Below are 14,382 nucleotides of genomic sequence, written 5' to 3'. Positions count from 1 at the left end.
CCATTTCCCCCTCTTCTCTCCCTCTCTCCATCGCTCCCTGCCCTCTCCATCTCTCTCATTCCCCCTCCTCTGTCTCTCCCTCTCTCCATGGGCTCTCTCTCCTCTCCATCACTTCCTGCCCTCTCTGCCTCTCTCTCTCCCTCTCCCCCTCTCCCTCTCTCTCTCCCCCCCTCTCTTTCTCTTTCTCTCTCTCTCTCTCTCTCTCTCTCTCTCTCTCTCTCACACAGAGCCCTCTGGTTAGCGCTCAGCACTGGGACAGCAGCTAATGGGCTGTGCAGCATTAGCGTGTTTGTGCCTCTGAATTGATGGGGCCTTGCAATTTGGCTAACGGACCAGCGCCATTATCAGAATCATCCCTTTAAGTGCAGAATGTGGAAAATCAAGGCTGAAGTCTGTAAATACGCATACCCTGCGCTTCGCATCAGTGGTCTGTCCGGAATTAAGCTAACCTCGTTAGCGACCTTGTTAGTTGTCATCTGCTGTTTTTTTAAACGGGAGTCTTTCATACTAAAGACACTGGAACCTGATCAGCATTCATTTAAATCATACTGCAGTTGTTTTATTAATATGTATCTGACGGGTGTTTGTTTTTGAAGTCACGTGGAGTCAGCACCTTCTGAGGCCTCCCAGACTGACCTGTAATTGTCCACACAGTTGTTATAGGCTTGATTTCTTTGTATTTAATTCAAATTTGTTGACTCCATCTTACGAAAAATAACTGAACTAAAAGACCCGTAGGTTCCCTCGCCACTGCTGTTGTGTTTGTTTGGTTGCCATGGAAGCATTTGCATTGTGACTCGTCGTTGGGCAGCAGCGCTGTAATTGGTGTTCACGTGCGGGCCGCAGAAATGCTGTCCGCACCCCAGAGCTCCCTGCCTCCCTGTTCTGTGCGCAGTCCAACACGAATCCCTCTGCACCCCAGAGCTCCCTGCCTCCCTGTTCTGTGCGCAGTCCAACACGAATCCCTCTGAACCCCAGAGCTCCCTGCCTCCCTGTTCTGTGCGCAGTCCAACACGAATCCCTCTGCACCCCAGAGCTCCCTGCGTCCCTGTTCTGTGCGCAGTCCAACACGAATCCCTCTGAACCCCAGAGCTCCCTGCGTCCCTGTTCTGTGCGCAGTCCAACACGAATCCCTCTGCACCCCAGAGCTCCCTGCGTCCCTGTTCTGTGCGCAGTCCAACACGAATCCCTCTGAACCCCAGAGCTCCCTGCCTCCCTGTTCTGTGCGCAGTCCAACACGAATCCCTCTGAACCCCGGATTCCTACATCTGAATGCACCATGTGTCTAGTTTTTCTCCACAGCGTAGATGCATCTGGAATATTTTGTGTCTACCAGGGGACCACGTGCTGATATTGTATTGCATTAAGAGGTCTCGGATAAGTGGCGAATGTATTCAGCAGGCCGCAGAATTGGCAGGAGGGGGTATGGGGTATGGGGTATGGGGTTTGGTAGCAGGTGTGCCCCCCTGTGCTGAGCGGTGTTTGTGGAGACGTAGCCTGTCCTCTCCTGGGCTCTTTTTAGGCTGTGTTATTACCCTTCAGTCTGGAGCGCTGAACCCATTACAGTGGGTCAGTGGCTAGAGCGTCGCTCTCAGAGACCGCTCTGCTCAGGGCTCTGCTCAGGCGCTGCCGGGGCGGTGGACGAGGGCGGCTGTCCCTCCTCAATTTTTAACACCCTTTGTGTTCAGCCTTCACCTGACTTTCTGAAACATTATTTGAGACTCCCGTTTGATTCGTGGTGTGTTTAAGGCTGAAAGAGCTTCACTGACTGACCCTCTGCCCCCTCCTCCCCTCCCCTCCCCTTCCTGTCCCCGCAGCGAGCACCTGTCCTGCTCCTTCACCTTCTTCCTGCACGGCGACAGCAACGTGTGCACCAGCGTGGAGATCAACCAGCACCAGCCCGTGTACCGGCTGAGCGAGGAGCACCTCAGCCTGGCCCAGCAGGCCGGCAGCCCCTTCCAAGGTGAGCCCAGCCCGGCCTGAGCCCTGGAGGAGGCCCACACGCGTTACCGCTGGAACACACCCACAGCACGCTAACACAGGAACGTTACCTGTGTACCTGGGCAAGTTACCGGCTCACTGCTTACTGTGCCATAGGAAATTGCTTGCACACTTTTTACTGTACCTTAGGAAGTTACATTACATTACATTACAAGGCATAAATTACCTGCACGCTGCTTACTGTCCCTTAGGGAGTTACCTGCACACTTACTGTGCTAAGGATGTCAGAGTGAGGCTGCCCTTGGTAATCACTGACCTGTGAGTGCGAGCGATCTCACATTAAAACATTGCCCCGCCACTTCAAATATGCTTATAAAATAGGCCAGCAAAATAAAGATCAGTTTCTCGGCTGCCCTTTTAAAAGCGCATTCGCTCTTAAACTGGCTCCGGCACGGGCGAGCTATGTAAGGCTTTAATACGCGGGAGCTCTTCTGAGCCTGGCGTTTTTAAAACGAGCCGTCGGCCGCCCTTCAAAGCGCCCGTCGTTCACAGAGGCGAGTCGGCCGGGGTGACATACAGCACCGTGCGGCACCAGCCTCCACACGACGGCTGACGGGGCGGAAGCTGGGAATATGATGGCGTGTGAACGCGCGACAACATGGAGGCTGGGAGGAGAAGTGAGCCTCCTGGAGCTGAACCCCTCTCCTCTCCAGAGCGCCCCGGTCCTGCAGCGGCTGGGCCTCCTGGAGCTGAACCCCTCTCCAGAGCGCCCCGGTCCTGCAGCCGCTGGGCCTCCTGGAGCTGAACCCCTCTCCAGAGCGCCCCGGTCCTGCAGCCGCTGGGCCTCCTGGAGCTGAACCCCTCTCCAGAGCGCCCCGGTCCTGCAGGGGCTGGGCCTCCTGGAGCTGAACCCCTCTCCAGAGCGCCCCGGTCCTGCAGGGGCTGGGCCTCCTGGAGCTGAACCCCTCTCCAGAGCGCCCCGGTCCTGCAGGGGCTGGGCCTCCTGGAGCTGAACCCCTCTCCAGAGCGCCCCAGTCCTGCAGCGGCTGGGCCTCCTGGACGGCGTAGCCCCTCTCCGCTCTCTCGCTCTCGCAGGTCCCCGCTCATGCTAACTCAGGGCCTTCATTACTTTATTAGCCATCTTACACCATCTGACCTGGTAGTCAGGTCTTGATAGACTGCCCTTGAGTCCTAATATCGAACCTTTACGCTGATTTAATCCGCGAGTGAACCAGTGTTTCCCGTTATATTGGCTTCAGCCGGTTAGCTCATTTAGCCAGGGTAATTAGTGGAAATAAAAACCTGCTTTCACACACTTGTCCTCCAGGACCCGATATGCCCACCCCTGAATTAAGGGGCTCTGGTTGTTGGGGGCTTAACCTGTGTTGGCTGCCCCGGGTTCGAGGTTCTGCTCACCCTTGCCCGTCCCCAGTGGTTCTCTGGTCCTCACGTCGTGTGTAAGCTCAGCGTTGTGTATGGCTTCTGCACGGCTCCCCAGAGGTTGGGTCTGTGACGGAGGTTTGTGCTGGAGATTTAGCAGAGTGCGACCACACGCCCACACGCCCTGCCGAACGGTGGCTGTGAACGCTGATGTCACCACCTCTGTGTTTGTGTCCGGGCCGCGCTGTGATTTATGCCCTAACTGACCGTAAAACTGACCATCAGAAGGCCCTCCCTGGTGAATAATGTAATTAACCTCTCTCCCATGGCGCTGATCTTTCCTGTCTGTACAGGCGCCTGAATAATTAATTCATAAATATGTGCCTTTTGGGGAAAAAGAGTGTGTGTGGATGTCTGCCTAAGCGAGCGTGTGTGTGTGTGTGTGTGTGTGTGTGTGTGTGTGTGTGTGTGTGTGTGTGTGTGTGTGTGTGTGAGTGTGTGAGTGTGTGTGTGTGTGAGTGTGTGAGTGTGTGAGTGTGTGAGTGTGTGAGTGTGTGAGTGTGTGAGTGTGTGAGTGTGTGAGTGTGTGTGTGTGTGTGTGTGTGTGTGTGCGGTGAGAGAGAGAGAGAGAGAGAGAGAGTGTGTGTGTGTGGTGTGGGGGAGCATGTGTGTGTGAGAGACAGTCAGTGCTTCCCCACGCATGCGGTGACTGTGTGGAGCTGGTGAAGGCTGTCTTCAGGATATGACCTCATTAAAAGACGTTTTTAATTGAAGTGATCTGAAGGCACCCGACATGTCCTTCAGAGAAGCAGTGTCTGTCTGCTCCCCTCCGGTGATCTGTACACGGCCCCGAACAAGACTGAGAGGATCCTGTCTCCACTGCCTCCCTGTTCTAACAGGACAGCCCGTCACTTCCTCACATAAAATAGACTCGTCTGTCATTATAGAGCCATGGTCTCCACCCCTGGTCCTGGAAAGCTCCTGGGTCTGCTGCCTTAAAACCGGCACCATTTTCAGACCCAGGTACCCAGGTGAGGTGAGTTAACGGTGTCGCCAACTGCTCTAATTGATTAATTAAGTGCAGAGTAACAACGATAACCGCTGTTAAAGACGCTGTCTAAAATATTTTTCGCATTTATAGAACGGGCATTTTGCCCGAGTTTCTCCGTTGACGTGGTCAGTGGTGTCTGCGGTCGCAGCGGTCCTGTTGGTCTGTCCCGGGCTGCTGCCTCACGCTGGCGTTCGGCCGGTCCTCCGGGTCGCGCTGACGGTCCCGTCTCCGGGTAATCGCCCCGGTCGCTGGCGCACGGTGGAGCGGAGCGGTGCTGCAGTCATTACCTCCCGTCAGATGTGGGATTGTGGGTAATTCTGCGGCCCTGTCGACAGCGCTGCCAGAACCCGCCGCGCTGTCTCGGCCGATGTTATCGGAGACGCTTTCTCCTCACAAGCCAGAGCGGATTAGGCGCAGATGTTTCCCCTTCTCCGGCGAGGAATGGGGCTCCCAGGCTTCCCGGGCCTTTCCGTTGATGGAGAGACGGGGTGGGGGGGGGGGTTCCACGGGGCTTATCGCTGCGTACGCTGGCTTTCCGCGCAGGAAGTGGGGTTCTAAGGAGGGCGGACGGGAGAGACCCGCAGGGCGAGCGGGGTTTGGTGACTCTGCCCCTCGCCGGTCGTCTGTGACCCGTCCTGTCCCCCCCATCTGCACCCCCCAGTTCCAGCTGGGTGACCCTCTGCGCCCCTCGCTCCGTTTACTCCGGATGCTGTCTTTGTGCTGAGACAAGCCCTGCCCACTGCTCCCTGCCTCAGCCCTGCCCACTGCTGCCTGGCTCAGCCCTGCCCACTGCTGCCTGCCTCAGCCCTGCCCACTGCTGCCTGCCTCAGCCCTGCCCACTGCTCCCTGCCTCAGCCCTGCCCACTGCTCCCTGCCTCAGCCCTGCCCACTGCTCCCTGCCTCAGCCCTGCCCACTGCTGCCTGGCTCAGCCCTGCCCACTGCTGCCTGGCTCAGCCCTGCCCACTGCTGCCTGCCTCAGCCCTGCCCACTGCTGCCTGCCTCAGTCCTGCCCACTGCTGCCTGCCTCAGCCCTGCGTACTGCTCCCTGCCTCAGCCCTGCCCACTGCTGCCTGCCTCAGCCCTGCATACTGCTGCCTGCCTCAGCCCTGCGTACTGCTGCCTGGCTCAGCCCTGCCCACTGCTGCCTGGCTCAGCCCTGCCCACTGCTGCCTGGCTCAGCCCTGCCCACTGCTGCCTGCCTCAGCCCTGCCCACTGCTCCCTGCCTCAGTCCTGCCCACTGCTGCCTGCCTCAGCCCTGCGTACTGCTGCCTGGCTCAGCCCTGCGTACTGCTGCCTGGCTCAGCCCTGCACACTGCTGCCTGCCTCAGCCCTGCGTACTGCTGCCTGCCTCAGCTCACGGCTCCCTGCTTATTGCTATCGAACGCGGGAGACTCCAGCTCGCGAGTGTGAGGGAATCTTCCATTTTTGATTGAAAGACCTTGACTGTCACTTCTTGGTTTACGCTTTTACAAAGAGTGCCTCTTCTTCCACTGCTCCACTTAACTGATGTGAATTCAGAGACATCCACGTTGGCATTTCCCTATCTCCTGGACACACTGTTTGGGCGAGGGAGAAGTTTCCAGAAATGAAAGAAAAGCCAATGAAAGAAAAGTATTGCTAACTATTTGCATTGGTCATGGACTGATATGGATTGTTAGTCCATTACCAGTGACGGTTGAACGTGTGAGAGCAGAGCGTTCACTGAGAGCGGAGCGTTCACAGAGAGCAGAGCGTTCACTGAGAGCAGAGCGTTCACTGAGAGCAGAGCGTTCACAGAGAGCAGAGCGTTCACAGAGAGCAGAGCGTTCACTGAGAGCGGAGCGTTCACAGAGAGCAGAGCGTTCACTGAGAGCAGAGCGTTCACTGAGAGCAGAGCGTTCACAGAGAGCAGAGCGTTCACTGAGAGCGGAGCGTTCACAGAGAGCAGAGCGTTCACTGAGAGCAGAGCGTTCACTGAGAGCAGAGCGTTCACTGAGAGCAGAGCGTTCACTGAGAGCGGAGCGTTCACTGAGAGCAGAGCGTTCACTGAGAGCAGAGCGTTCACAGAGAGCAGAGCGTTCACTGAGAGCAGAGCGTTCACAGAGCGGAGCGTTCGGTGGGGGGGGGGTTCCTCTCCTGTTTTGGGTTCTTGTGTAGCGCAGGCGTTACAGAGACTGACAGGACCTCACTCCCTCACTCCCTCAGAGAGCTCTCCTCTCCGGGCACAGTCGAAGTTTCCAAGCTCCCATGGAGTCCTCTGGCCAGCTGTTGACGGCGGCCATCATGGTTTATGTGTGCGAGCTCTGTAGGTCTCCACCTCCACAGCCGGAGGGAAGGTCAGGGGGGAATATGCCCATTAGGAAGTGCGGCCGGCTGATTACACCTCTCTCCCTCTCTCTCCCTCCCTCTCTCCCCCTCTCCCTCTCCGCAGTGATCCTCAGTCCCTTCGGGCTGAACGGCACCATGACGGGCCAGTCCTTCAAGCTCTCCGACCGGCCCACGCAGAAGCTGATCGAGGAGTGGAAGCAGTTCTATCCCATCAGCCCCAGCACCAAGGACCGCTCCGAGGACAAGATGGACGACCTGGACTGGGAGGACGACTCCCTGGCCGCGGTGGAGGTCCTCGTCGGTAAGACGTCGCAACAAAAAAAAAACTCACCGTTTTCTGTCTTTCAACGCCCCTCGCTGTTTCTCTGTTACTCCCACCGCCGTACGCGACACTCAGGTGTGAGAATTACTGGCTAGTTTTCTCAGTGTGCTTCAATGTCAGCCTTCGATCTTCTCCTGGAGAGGTTCATAGAGATGCGTTGATTTTTTTAGCGGCGCTCATCAGACGGGAAGTGGGGATTTTCACGGTTAAGTTTTTGAGATCAGCGCTTCACGGATCTCCTCCTAATTTCACAGGGTGCTGCAGCCCCGGTGCACCCCAGCCCTGCGCTCTGTTTCTCCCTCGTTTGGTCCCTTCCCTCTGTAATGTCCCTTTGAGGTTGAGATTATGGGGGGGAGACCCCAGACATATCGGGTCAGTCAGTAGCAAGTGACTTTGTGTGACCTCTCCGTTTGGGCCTACACTGTGTCCTCACACGGAGTGGAAACCTGCCTATCAGGGCTGCACAATATATCAAATCACAGATTTCTAAGCTTAATAAGAATAACTGCTGCCATGAGGCGATATTTCATCTTGTTTTCTTTAATCATACCTGATGCGTTGTAACCAACCATGTGAAATAGATCTGGGGGGGAAAAAAAATCCTTATCTGTTGGGTTTTGGGTCAAACAGTGTTCATGGAATCTGCAAGGCCATCCTGCTGATTGGCTGTCTTGGATATCAGTGGTAGTTTTCTTTTTTGTTTTTCCGCATTTCGCTTCTTCTGACATTTGATTTGTGGACTTCCACATAAAAAACAAGTGGGTGATCGGATGTCTGTATTATTCTTATTAGATTCTTATTCTTATCATTAGCTGTTATACAAAGTGGAGAGTTTGTTGAACATGCTTTTTAGGATTGAGAGACACAATGACAGGGAAGCACGTAATGGGGATGGGGTGTAAAGAGCAAGCGTTGAACGTAATATCAGGAGGTAAAGTGAGTGTGTGTCCGTGTGTGTCCCCGTGTTTCTGCAGCGGGGGTGCGGATGGTGTACCCCTCCTGCCTGGTGCTCGTCCCGCAGTCCGATCTCCTGGCGGCCGCCCCCCTGGGCCCCTCCCACTGCGCGGCGGCCTATCCCAACAGCCACCCGCCGCACCCCTCCCACCGGGACCCTGCCATCTCCTCCGTCACCCTGACCCCGCCCACGTCGCCCGAGGAGTCCCAGACCGGTACGCCCGCTGACCCGTGTAGTCCAGAGACCCAGGGCTCCCTAACCGGGGAAATGTCCATCTCAATGCGTCTCCCCTGGTTGAGTCCAGGTTCAATGAACGCAACCAAGTATTAACGTGTGTGGTCCTGTAAGGTGTTATAATGTTTTGTTGAATCTTTTTACTTTCAAATAATAAACCACGGTCAACTTTGTAGCTTCAGAGAAGGACATCAGAGTGGGGAATTTATGGTCTCAATGACCGTCCCAGTATGTATGGGTGAAGGTAGGCAGCTCGTCATGAGTTGAATTATAAACTGCACAGTAGTGGCCTGTAGCATAGTGGTTAAGGTGCATCACTGGGATCTGCAAGGTTGGTGGTTCGATCTCCGGTGCAATAAGACACAGCCATTGGGCCGTTGTACATCGCTCTGGATAATGTAAAGAATGTAATGCGTGTGTGAATGGGTGAATGAGAAGCATCACGTGGACACAATGTGACGTGACGTCTTTGCCGCAGACTCCCAGTCGGTGCAGAAGTGGATGAAGGTCTCCTCGGTGACGGACAGCTTCGGGGCGGACAGCACCAGTCACCACGGCGGCAGGGTCCCGCGCCGGCTCGCCTCGCAGGCCGTGGAGCGGGTGTGGCGGGAGTGCAGCCTCAACCGAGCCCAGAACAAGTGTGTACCCCCTCTTCTCTGTAACAACTCGCCCCCCACCTCTCCTCTGTTTAACAACTCGCCCCCCATCTCTCCTCTGTGTAACGACCCCCCCCCGCCTATCCTCTGTGTAACGACTTGCCCCCTGTCTCTCCTCTGTGTAATGACTCGCCCCCTGTCTCTCCTCTGTGTAATGACTCGCCCCCTGTCTCTCCTCTGTGTAACGACTCGCCCCCCACCTCTCCTCTGTGTAACAACTCGCCCCCATCTCTCCTCTGTGTAACGACTCGCACCCCGTCTCTCCTCTGTGTAACAACTCGCCCCCCACCTCTCCTCTGTGTAACGACTCGCCCCCCACCTCTCCTCTGTGTAACGACTCGCCCCCATCTCTCCTCTGTGTAACGACTCGCCCCCATCTCTCCTCTGTGTAACGACTCGCCCCCCTTCACTTCTCTTCATAATGACTATGGTCCGGTGGTTAGCACCGTTGTCTCACAACGTGGAGGTTCTGGGTTTGAGTGCCGCCTGGCCCGACTCCTCTCTGCGTGGAGTTAGCAGTTCTCCTGTGTTCATGGGGGTTTCCCTCAGCCGGTTTCCTGTAGTCTTGAGGCTGTGGAGGAGAATTGACCTCCATGCTGAACTCTGGAACATTCACAGAGATGCTATTAATGTGTAATAATTAATGTCTATTAACGTGCATTTTCCCTGTCAGATAAGCAAAAAAGAAATGCTAATAATTTTTCGGGAGAGTGGTGCTGGATACCGGCATTAAGTATTCATAATCTCCCATAATCTCTGTAGATGAAATTAGATTGCTGTGGCCTTTTCTCAGACGGTACAATCGTACTTGTAATATGATTACATGGAAAGTCCAGGGGTCAGAAACTAAAAGTCCTGCCATGTGTGTCCTACCCATGAACTCCCAGCCAGTTTATTTCACTAATTAGTTCTACCACCTGGCTGAAGAATCAAACCCATGTGAGATTGGAGCAAAATAGCAGGCAGGACCTTTACTTTCTGAACCTGGGATTGTCCTCCTCATGTCAGCTGCTGACGTGATGAAGCCAGTGAAGTGCCCGGGGAAATGGAGCCCGCACTTCCACAGTTCATTAGCCCCGTTTTCGGAAGATAATTACGCTCCTTCTTCCCTTCTCTTCTGCGCCCCGGCCACGTTCGTGCCGCTCGGATAGCCCTCCCGTGCGGAGCGACGCCCCGCCCGTTCCCTTTCCATACACGGCCCTTTTCGTGTGTAAGAAAAAACATTCTCTTTCGGCCCAGGTGACAGAGCTGTGTTTTGATCCGGCCGGGTGACAGAGCTGTGTTTTGATCTGGCCGGGTGACAGAGCTGTGTTTTGATCCGGCCGGGTGACAGGGCTGTGTTTTGATCCGGCCGGGTGACAACTGTGTTTTGATCTGGCCGGGTGACAGAGCTGTGTTTTGATCCGGCCGGGTGACAACTGTGTTTTGATCTGGCCGGGTGACAGAGCTGTGTTTTGATCTGGCCGGGTGACAGAGCTGTGTTTTGATCCGGCCGGGTGACAACTGTGTTTTGATCTGGCCGGGTGACAGAGCTGTGTTTTGGTCAGGCTGGGTGACAACTGTGTTTTGGTCCGCAGGAGGAAATTCACGGCGGTGGCCAACGGTGTCTGCGAGGAGGAGGCGGCGGGGAAGGTGGGCTGCTGGGACTTCGTGGAGGCCACCCAGAGGTCAAACTGCGACTGCTCAAGGTCGGCCCCCAGCTCTCGCCTACTTGCACCGGAACTTTCCGCCCGGGGTGTCGTGGGATTGCAGGGTTTTTCAGATGACAGGAAAGTAGACGGTGACAGAGTGCCGTGGGAGGGTGTTGGTCTTATGACGTCTCTGCTGCCTCCAGACCCCGGCCTGCTTGGTTTGGTCTGGTGTGCCAGCGTGATTCCTGTCTAAAAACAACAGGCACATGAGAACGGTCCAAATGCAGACAGATGGCCTTGCTGGCCAGCTTCCCTGAGAGTGTGAGACGGAGCCCTTCGTCCGCCCGCCAGGGCATGCTCAGACACTGCGGCACTGTGGGGGCAGGGGGCAGGGGGCAGGGGCAAAGCAGTGGGCTAACACCGGTTACTCGCTCACTTCAGTGAAACGTTTACCTGTACGAGCATGTAAAGCAGAGGTGGGTAACCACGGCTGTATCCATTTCTGGTTTCCATACCAACTTCTGCCCTTAATTAGTTAATTATCCTTAAGGTTTATGCTGTCTGATGGTTTATTGCTTCATAAGCTCATGGATGACGGTGGAAGACTGTTCTTGTGTCCCTTTGAAATGTTTCACTGTTATCTGCTCTACAAGCGAACAGCAAGTTAGCTCATTTAGCCAGCGTAATGGGTGGAAACAAAAAACCTTTGTACACACCGCCCCTCCAGGAACGGAACTAGCCGCCCCCGGGTGTCTGTAAATGTAAGCAGGGCTGGGCACTCCTTAAGAGGGTGGTTTAAGATTAATGTTGTGAACTGGATTTATTGCTGGTCGGTCTGATAGATGTTAATGTAGTTGCAATAGACTGTTGCTGGTCAGTCTGATAGATGTTAGTGTAGTTGTGCAATAGACTGTTGCTGGTCAGTCTGATAGATGTTAGTGTAGTTGTGTGATATACTGTTGCTGGTCAGTCTGATTGATGTTAATGTAGTTGCAATAGACTGTTGCTGGTCAGACTGATAGATGTTAATGTAGTTGTGCAATAGACTGTTGCTGGTCAGTCTGATAGATGTTAGTGTAGTTGTGCAATAGACTGTTGCTGGTCAGTCTGAAAGATGTTAATGTAGTTGCAATAGATTGTAGCTGGTGTCTGATAGATGTTAATGTAGTTGCAATAGATTGTTGCTGGTCAGTCTGACAGATGTTAATGTAGTTGTGCAATAGACTGTTGCTGGTCAGTCTGATAGATGTTAGTGTAGTTGTGCAATAGACTGTTGCTGGTCAGTCTGATAGATGTTAGTGTAGTTGTGCAATAGACTGTTGCTGGTCAGTCTGATAGATGTTAGTGTAGTTGTGCAATAGACTGTTGCTGGTCAGTCTGATAGATGTTAGTGTAGTTGTGTGTGATACTGTTGCTGGTCAGTCTGATAGATGTTAATGTAGTTGCAATAGACTGTTGCTGGTCAGACTGATAGATGTTAATGTAGTTGTGAAATAGACTGTTGCTGGTCGGTCTGATAGATGTTAATGTAGTTGCAATAGATTGTAGCTGGTGTCTGATAGATGTTAATGTAGTTGCAATAGATTGTTGCTGGTCAGACTGATAGATGTTAATGTAGTTGTGCAATAGACTGTTGCTGGTCAGTCTGATAGATGTTAGTGTAGTTGTGCAATAGACTGTTGCTGGTCAGACTGATGTAGTTGTGCCTGTGAGGCTCTTTCTCCAAATGTCGGCGTGCGCTACATTGCAAAAAATCTGTCTTTCCCTCCCTTCTAGCAGAGGTTATGATTCCGTGCACTGCTTCTTTATGATTCTACACAAGTGTATCAGTTGTCATTCTTGTTTGCACTGGAACTTGAGTTTAAATATTTATAGGAGCATAAGAGTCTTGATGTGAATATGCCTTTCAGCCGGTCTAGACGAGTCATAATAACAGTCTGTGTTTGTTGATGAAATGTGTCCGTCTGTAATTTTACCAGGCACAAGGCCCTGAAGCAGCGGTCAGGCGGCACCCCGGGGCACCCCCAGTCCGCGGGGCCGCCCCCGCCCCCTCCGCCCAAGCACAAGACGGCGGAGAAAGCGGAGAAGGCGGAGAAGCTGGCCAAGCGGCCGCAGACGCCCTTCCACCACCGGAGCTCCCTGTGCGAGGAGGTGTCCCTGGAGCCGGAGACGGGCGGCCCCAGGATGGGGCTCCGGCCGCAGGAGGACGCCCGCTTCCCCCCCGCCTCCAAGAGCGCCCCTCCCGAAGCGGCCGGCTCGCCTCAGCCGCCCCCGCTCAGCCCGCACCCCTGCGACGAGGCGGCGGACCCGGCCAAAACTGGCGCCGGCCCGCACTTCTACCCGCCCGCACCCTCCTCCGCCGAGCCCTGCCCCGCCCCCCACAAGGCCCCCGAGGACCCGCGGCTGGACCCCCTGTCCCAGGCCTTCCCCCCGCCCTACGCCGAGGCCCCGGAGCCCACCCTGTACGTGGGGGCCGCCGTGGACCCCCAGCAGGCCGCCGGCTGCGCCCCCTGGAGGTTCTTCAACCTGCCGCGGAGGAAAGACGGAGAGTTCCCCACGCCGCCCCTGCCCCTCGACAAGCTGCGGGACGAGCCCAGCGCCGCGACCGGGCCCGAGGGCCTGGTGTCCGTCACGGAGTGAGTCCCCCGTCCCGCTCCGCCCCCGTCCCGCCCGGCCCCCGTCCCGCCCGGCCCCCGTCCCGCTCCGCCCCCGTCCCGCCCGGCCCCCGTCCCGCTCCGCCCCCGTCCCGCCCGGCCCCCGTCCCGCCCGGCCCCCGTCCCGCTCCGCCCCCGTCCCGCTCCGCCCCCGTCCCGCTCCTCCCCCGTCCCGCTCCTCCCCCGTCCCGCTCCGCCCCCGTCCCGCTCCTCCCCCGTCCCGCTCCTCCCCCGTCCCGCTCCGCCCCCGTCCCGCTCCGCCCCCGTCCCGCTCCTCCCCCGTCCCGCTCCGCCCCCGTCCCGCTCCGCCCCCGTCCCGCTCCGCCCCCGTTCCGCCCGGCCCCCGTCCCGCTCCGCCCCCGTCCCGCTCCGCCCCCGTCCCGCCCGGCCCCCGCTCTGCTGCCAGAACCAGACGGGTGCACGATTATGTCCACAGAACAGAGGAGAGCACTGCCTAACAGTTTACTGGGAACCAAGGTTATAGCATAAGAACAGGGGGGGCGAGGTGGCTCAGGCAGTAAGAGCAGTCGTCTGGCAGTCGGAGGGTTGCCGGTTCGATCCCCCGCCTGGGCTGTGTCGAAGTGTCCCTGATCAAGATACCTAACCCCCAAATGCTCCTGATGAGCTGGTCGGGGCCTTGCATGGCAGCCAATCGCCGTCGGTGTGCGAGTGTGTGTATGAATGGGTGAATGGAGAAGCATCAATTGTACAGCGCTTTGCATAAAGGCGCTATATAAATGCCTGCCATTTACCATTTAACAGGGAAATTCAGTTATTTGTCGCGGTTCATTGTTGCGACTGCATTGTGTTAACCGGTGGTGGCGGTCAGAGCATTAAGAGTCCTGTGCCGTGTGTTTCTTCTGCCCATGAGCTAAGTGGCACACTTCTTCATCCAGGGGGTAGAACTAAGTGTGCTGGGACAAAATACTGAGGAGGACTTTTATTTTCTGAATCTGGATTCTCCACCCATGGTGTAAACATGACCCCGGGTGTGTTTTCTGAGAGGTAGGACCTGAGCAGTTTCGGGGTGGGGGGGGGCACTTTTCCCCCCTGACTCCAGGAAAAGGTGGGACACCTGTAACAGGACGGGGGAAGTGAAAACACAGCAAAACGGCAACAACCGACACGCGGCCTATTAATAGCACGCCGATGTAATATTGTGAATTCAGGAAGCGGCGGGGTTATTCTGGTCACGCATAATCCTCAGGCCAGCTGGCCTTTGAATGGACACTAATCTGCAGACACGTGA

At 55.9% G+C, this 14,382-nt stretch overlaps 1 protein-coding gene across 2 annotated transcripts in view; it reads left to right on the top strand.

Moving 5' to 3' along the window:
• LOC133107944 (mediator of RNA polymerase II transcription subunit 13-like) overlaps positions 1 to 14,382 on the top strand; it is a 69,899-nt gene that overhangs the window by 26,160 nt on the left and 29,357 nt on the right. For both annotated transcript variants that reach the window (XM_061217280.1, XM_061217278.1), the window contains exons 4-9: positions 1,818 to 1,963; positions 6,785 to 6,982; positions 7,978 to 8,172; positions 8,671 to 8,830; positions 10,426 to 10,536; positions 12,459 to 13,115. In XM_061217280.1, coding sequence (XP_061073264.1) covers positions 1,818 to 1,963; positions 6,785 to 6,982; positions 7,978 to 8,172; positions 8,671 to 8,830; positions 10,426 to 10,536; positions 12,459 to 13,115 — 1,467 coding nt within the window. The remainder of the gene's footprint in view (positions 1 to 1,817; positions 1,964 to 6,784; positions 6,983 to 7,977; positions 8,173 to 8,670; positions 8,831 to 10,425; positions 10,537 to 12,458; positions 13,116 to 14,382) is intronic.

The sequence above is a fragment of the Conger conger genome, chromosome 13 (genome assembly GCF_963514075.1).
Source record: "Conger conger chromosome 13, fConCon1.1, whole genome shotgun sequence".
Taxonomy (NCBI): Eukaryota; Metazoa; Chordata; class Actinopteri; order Anguilliformes; family Congridae; genus Conger; species Conger conger.
This window is presented reverse-complemented; position numbering and strand designations above follow the sequence as displayed.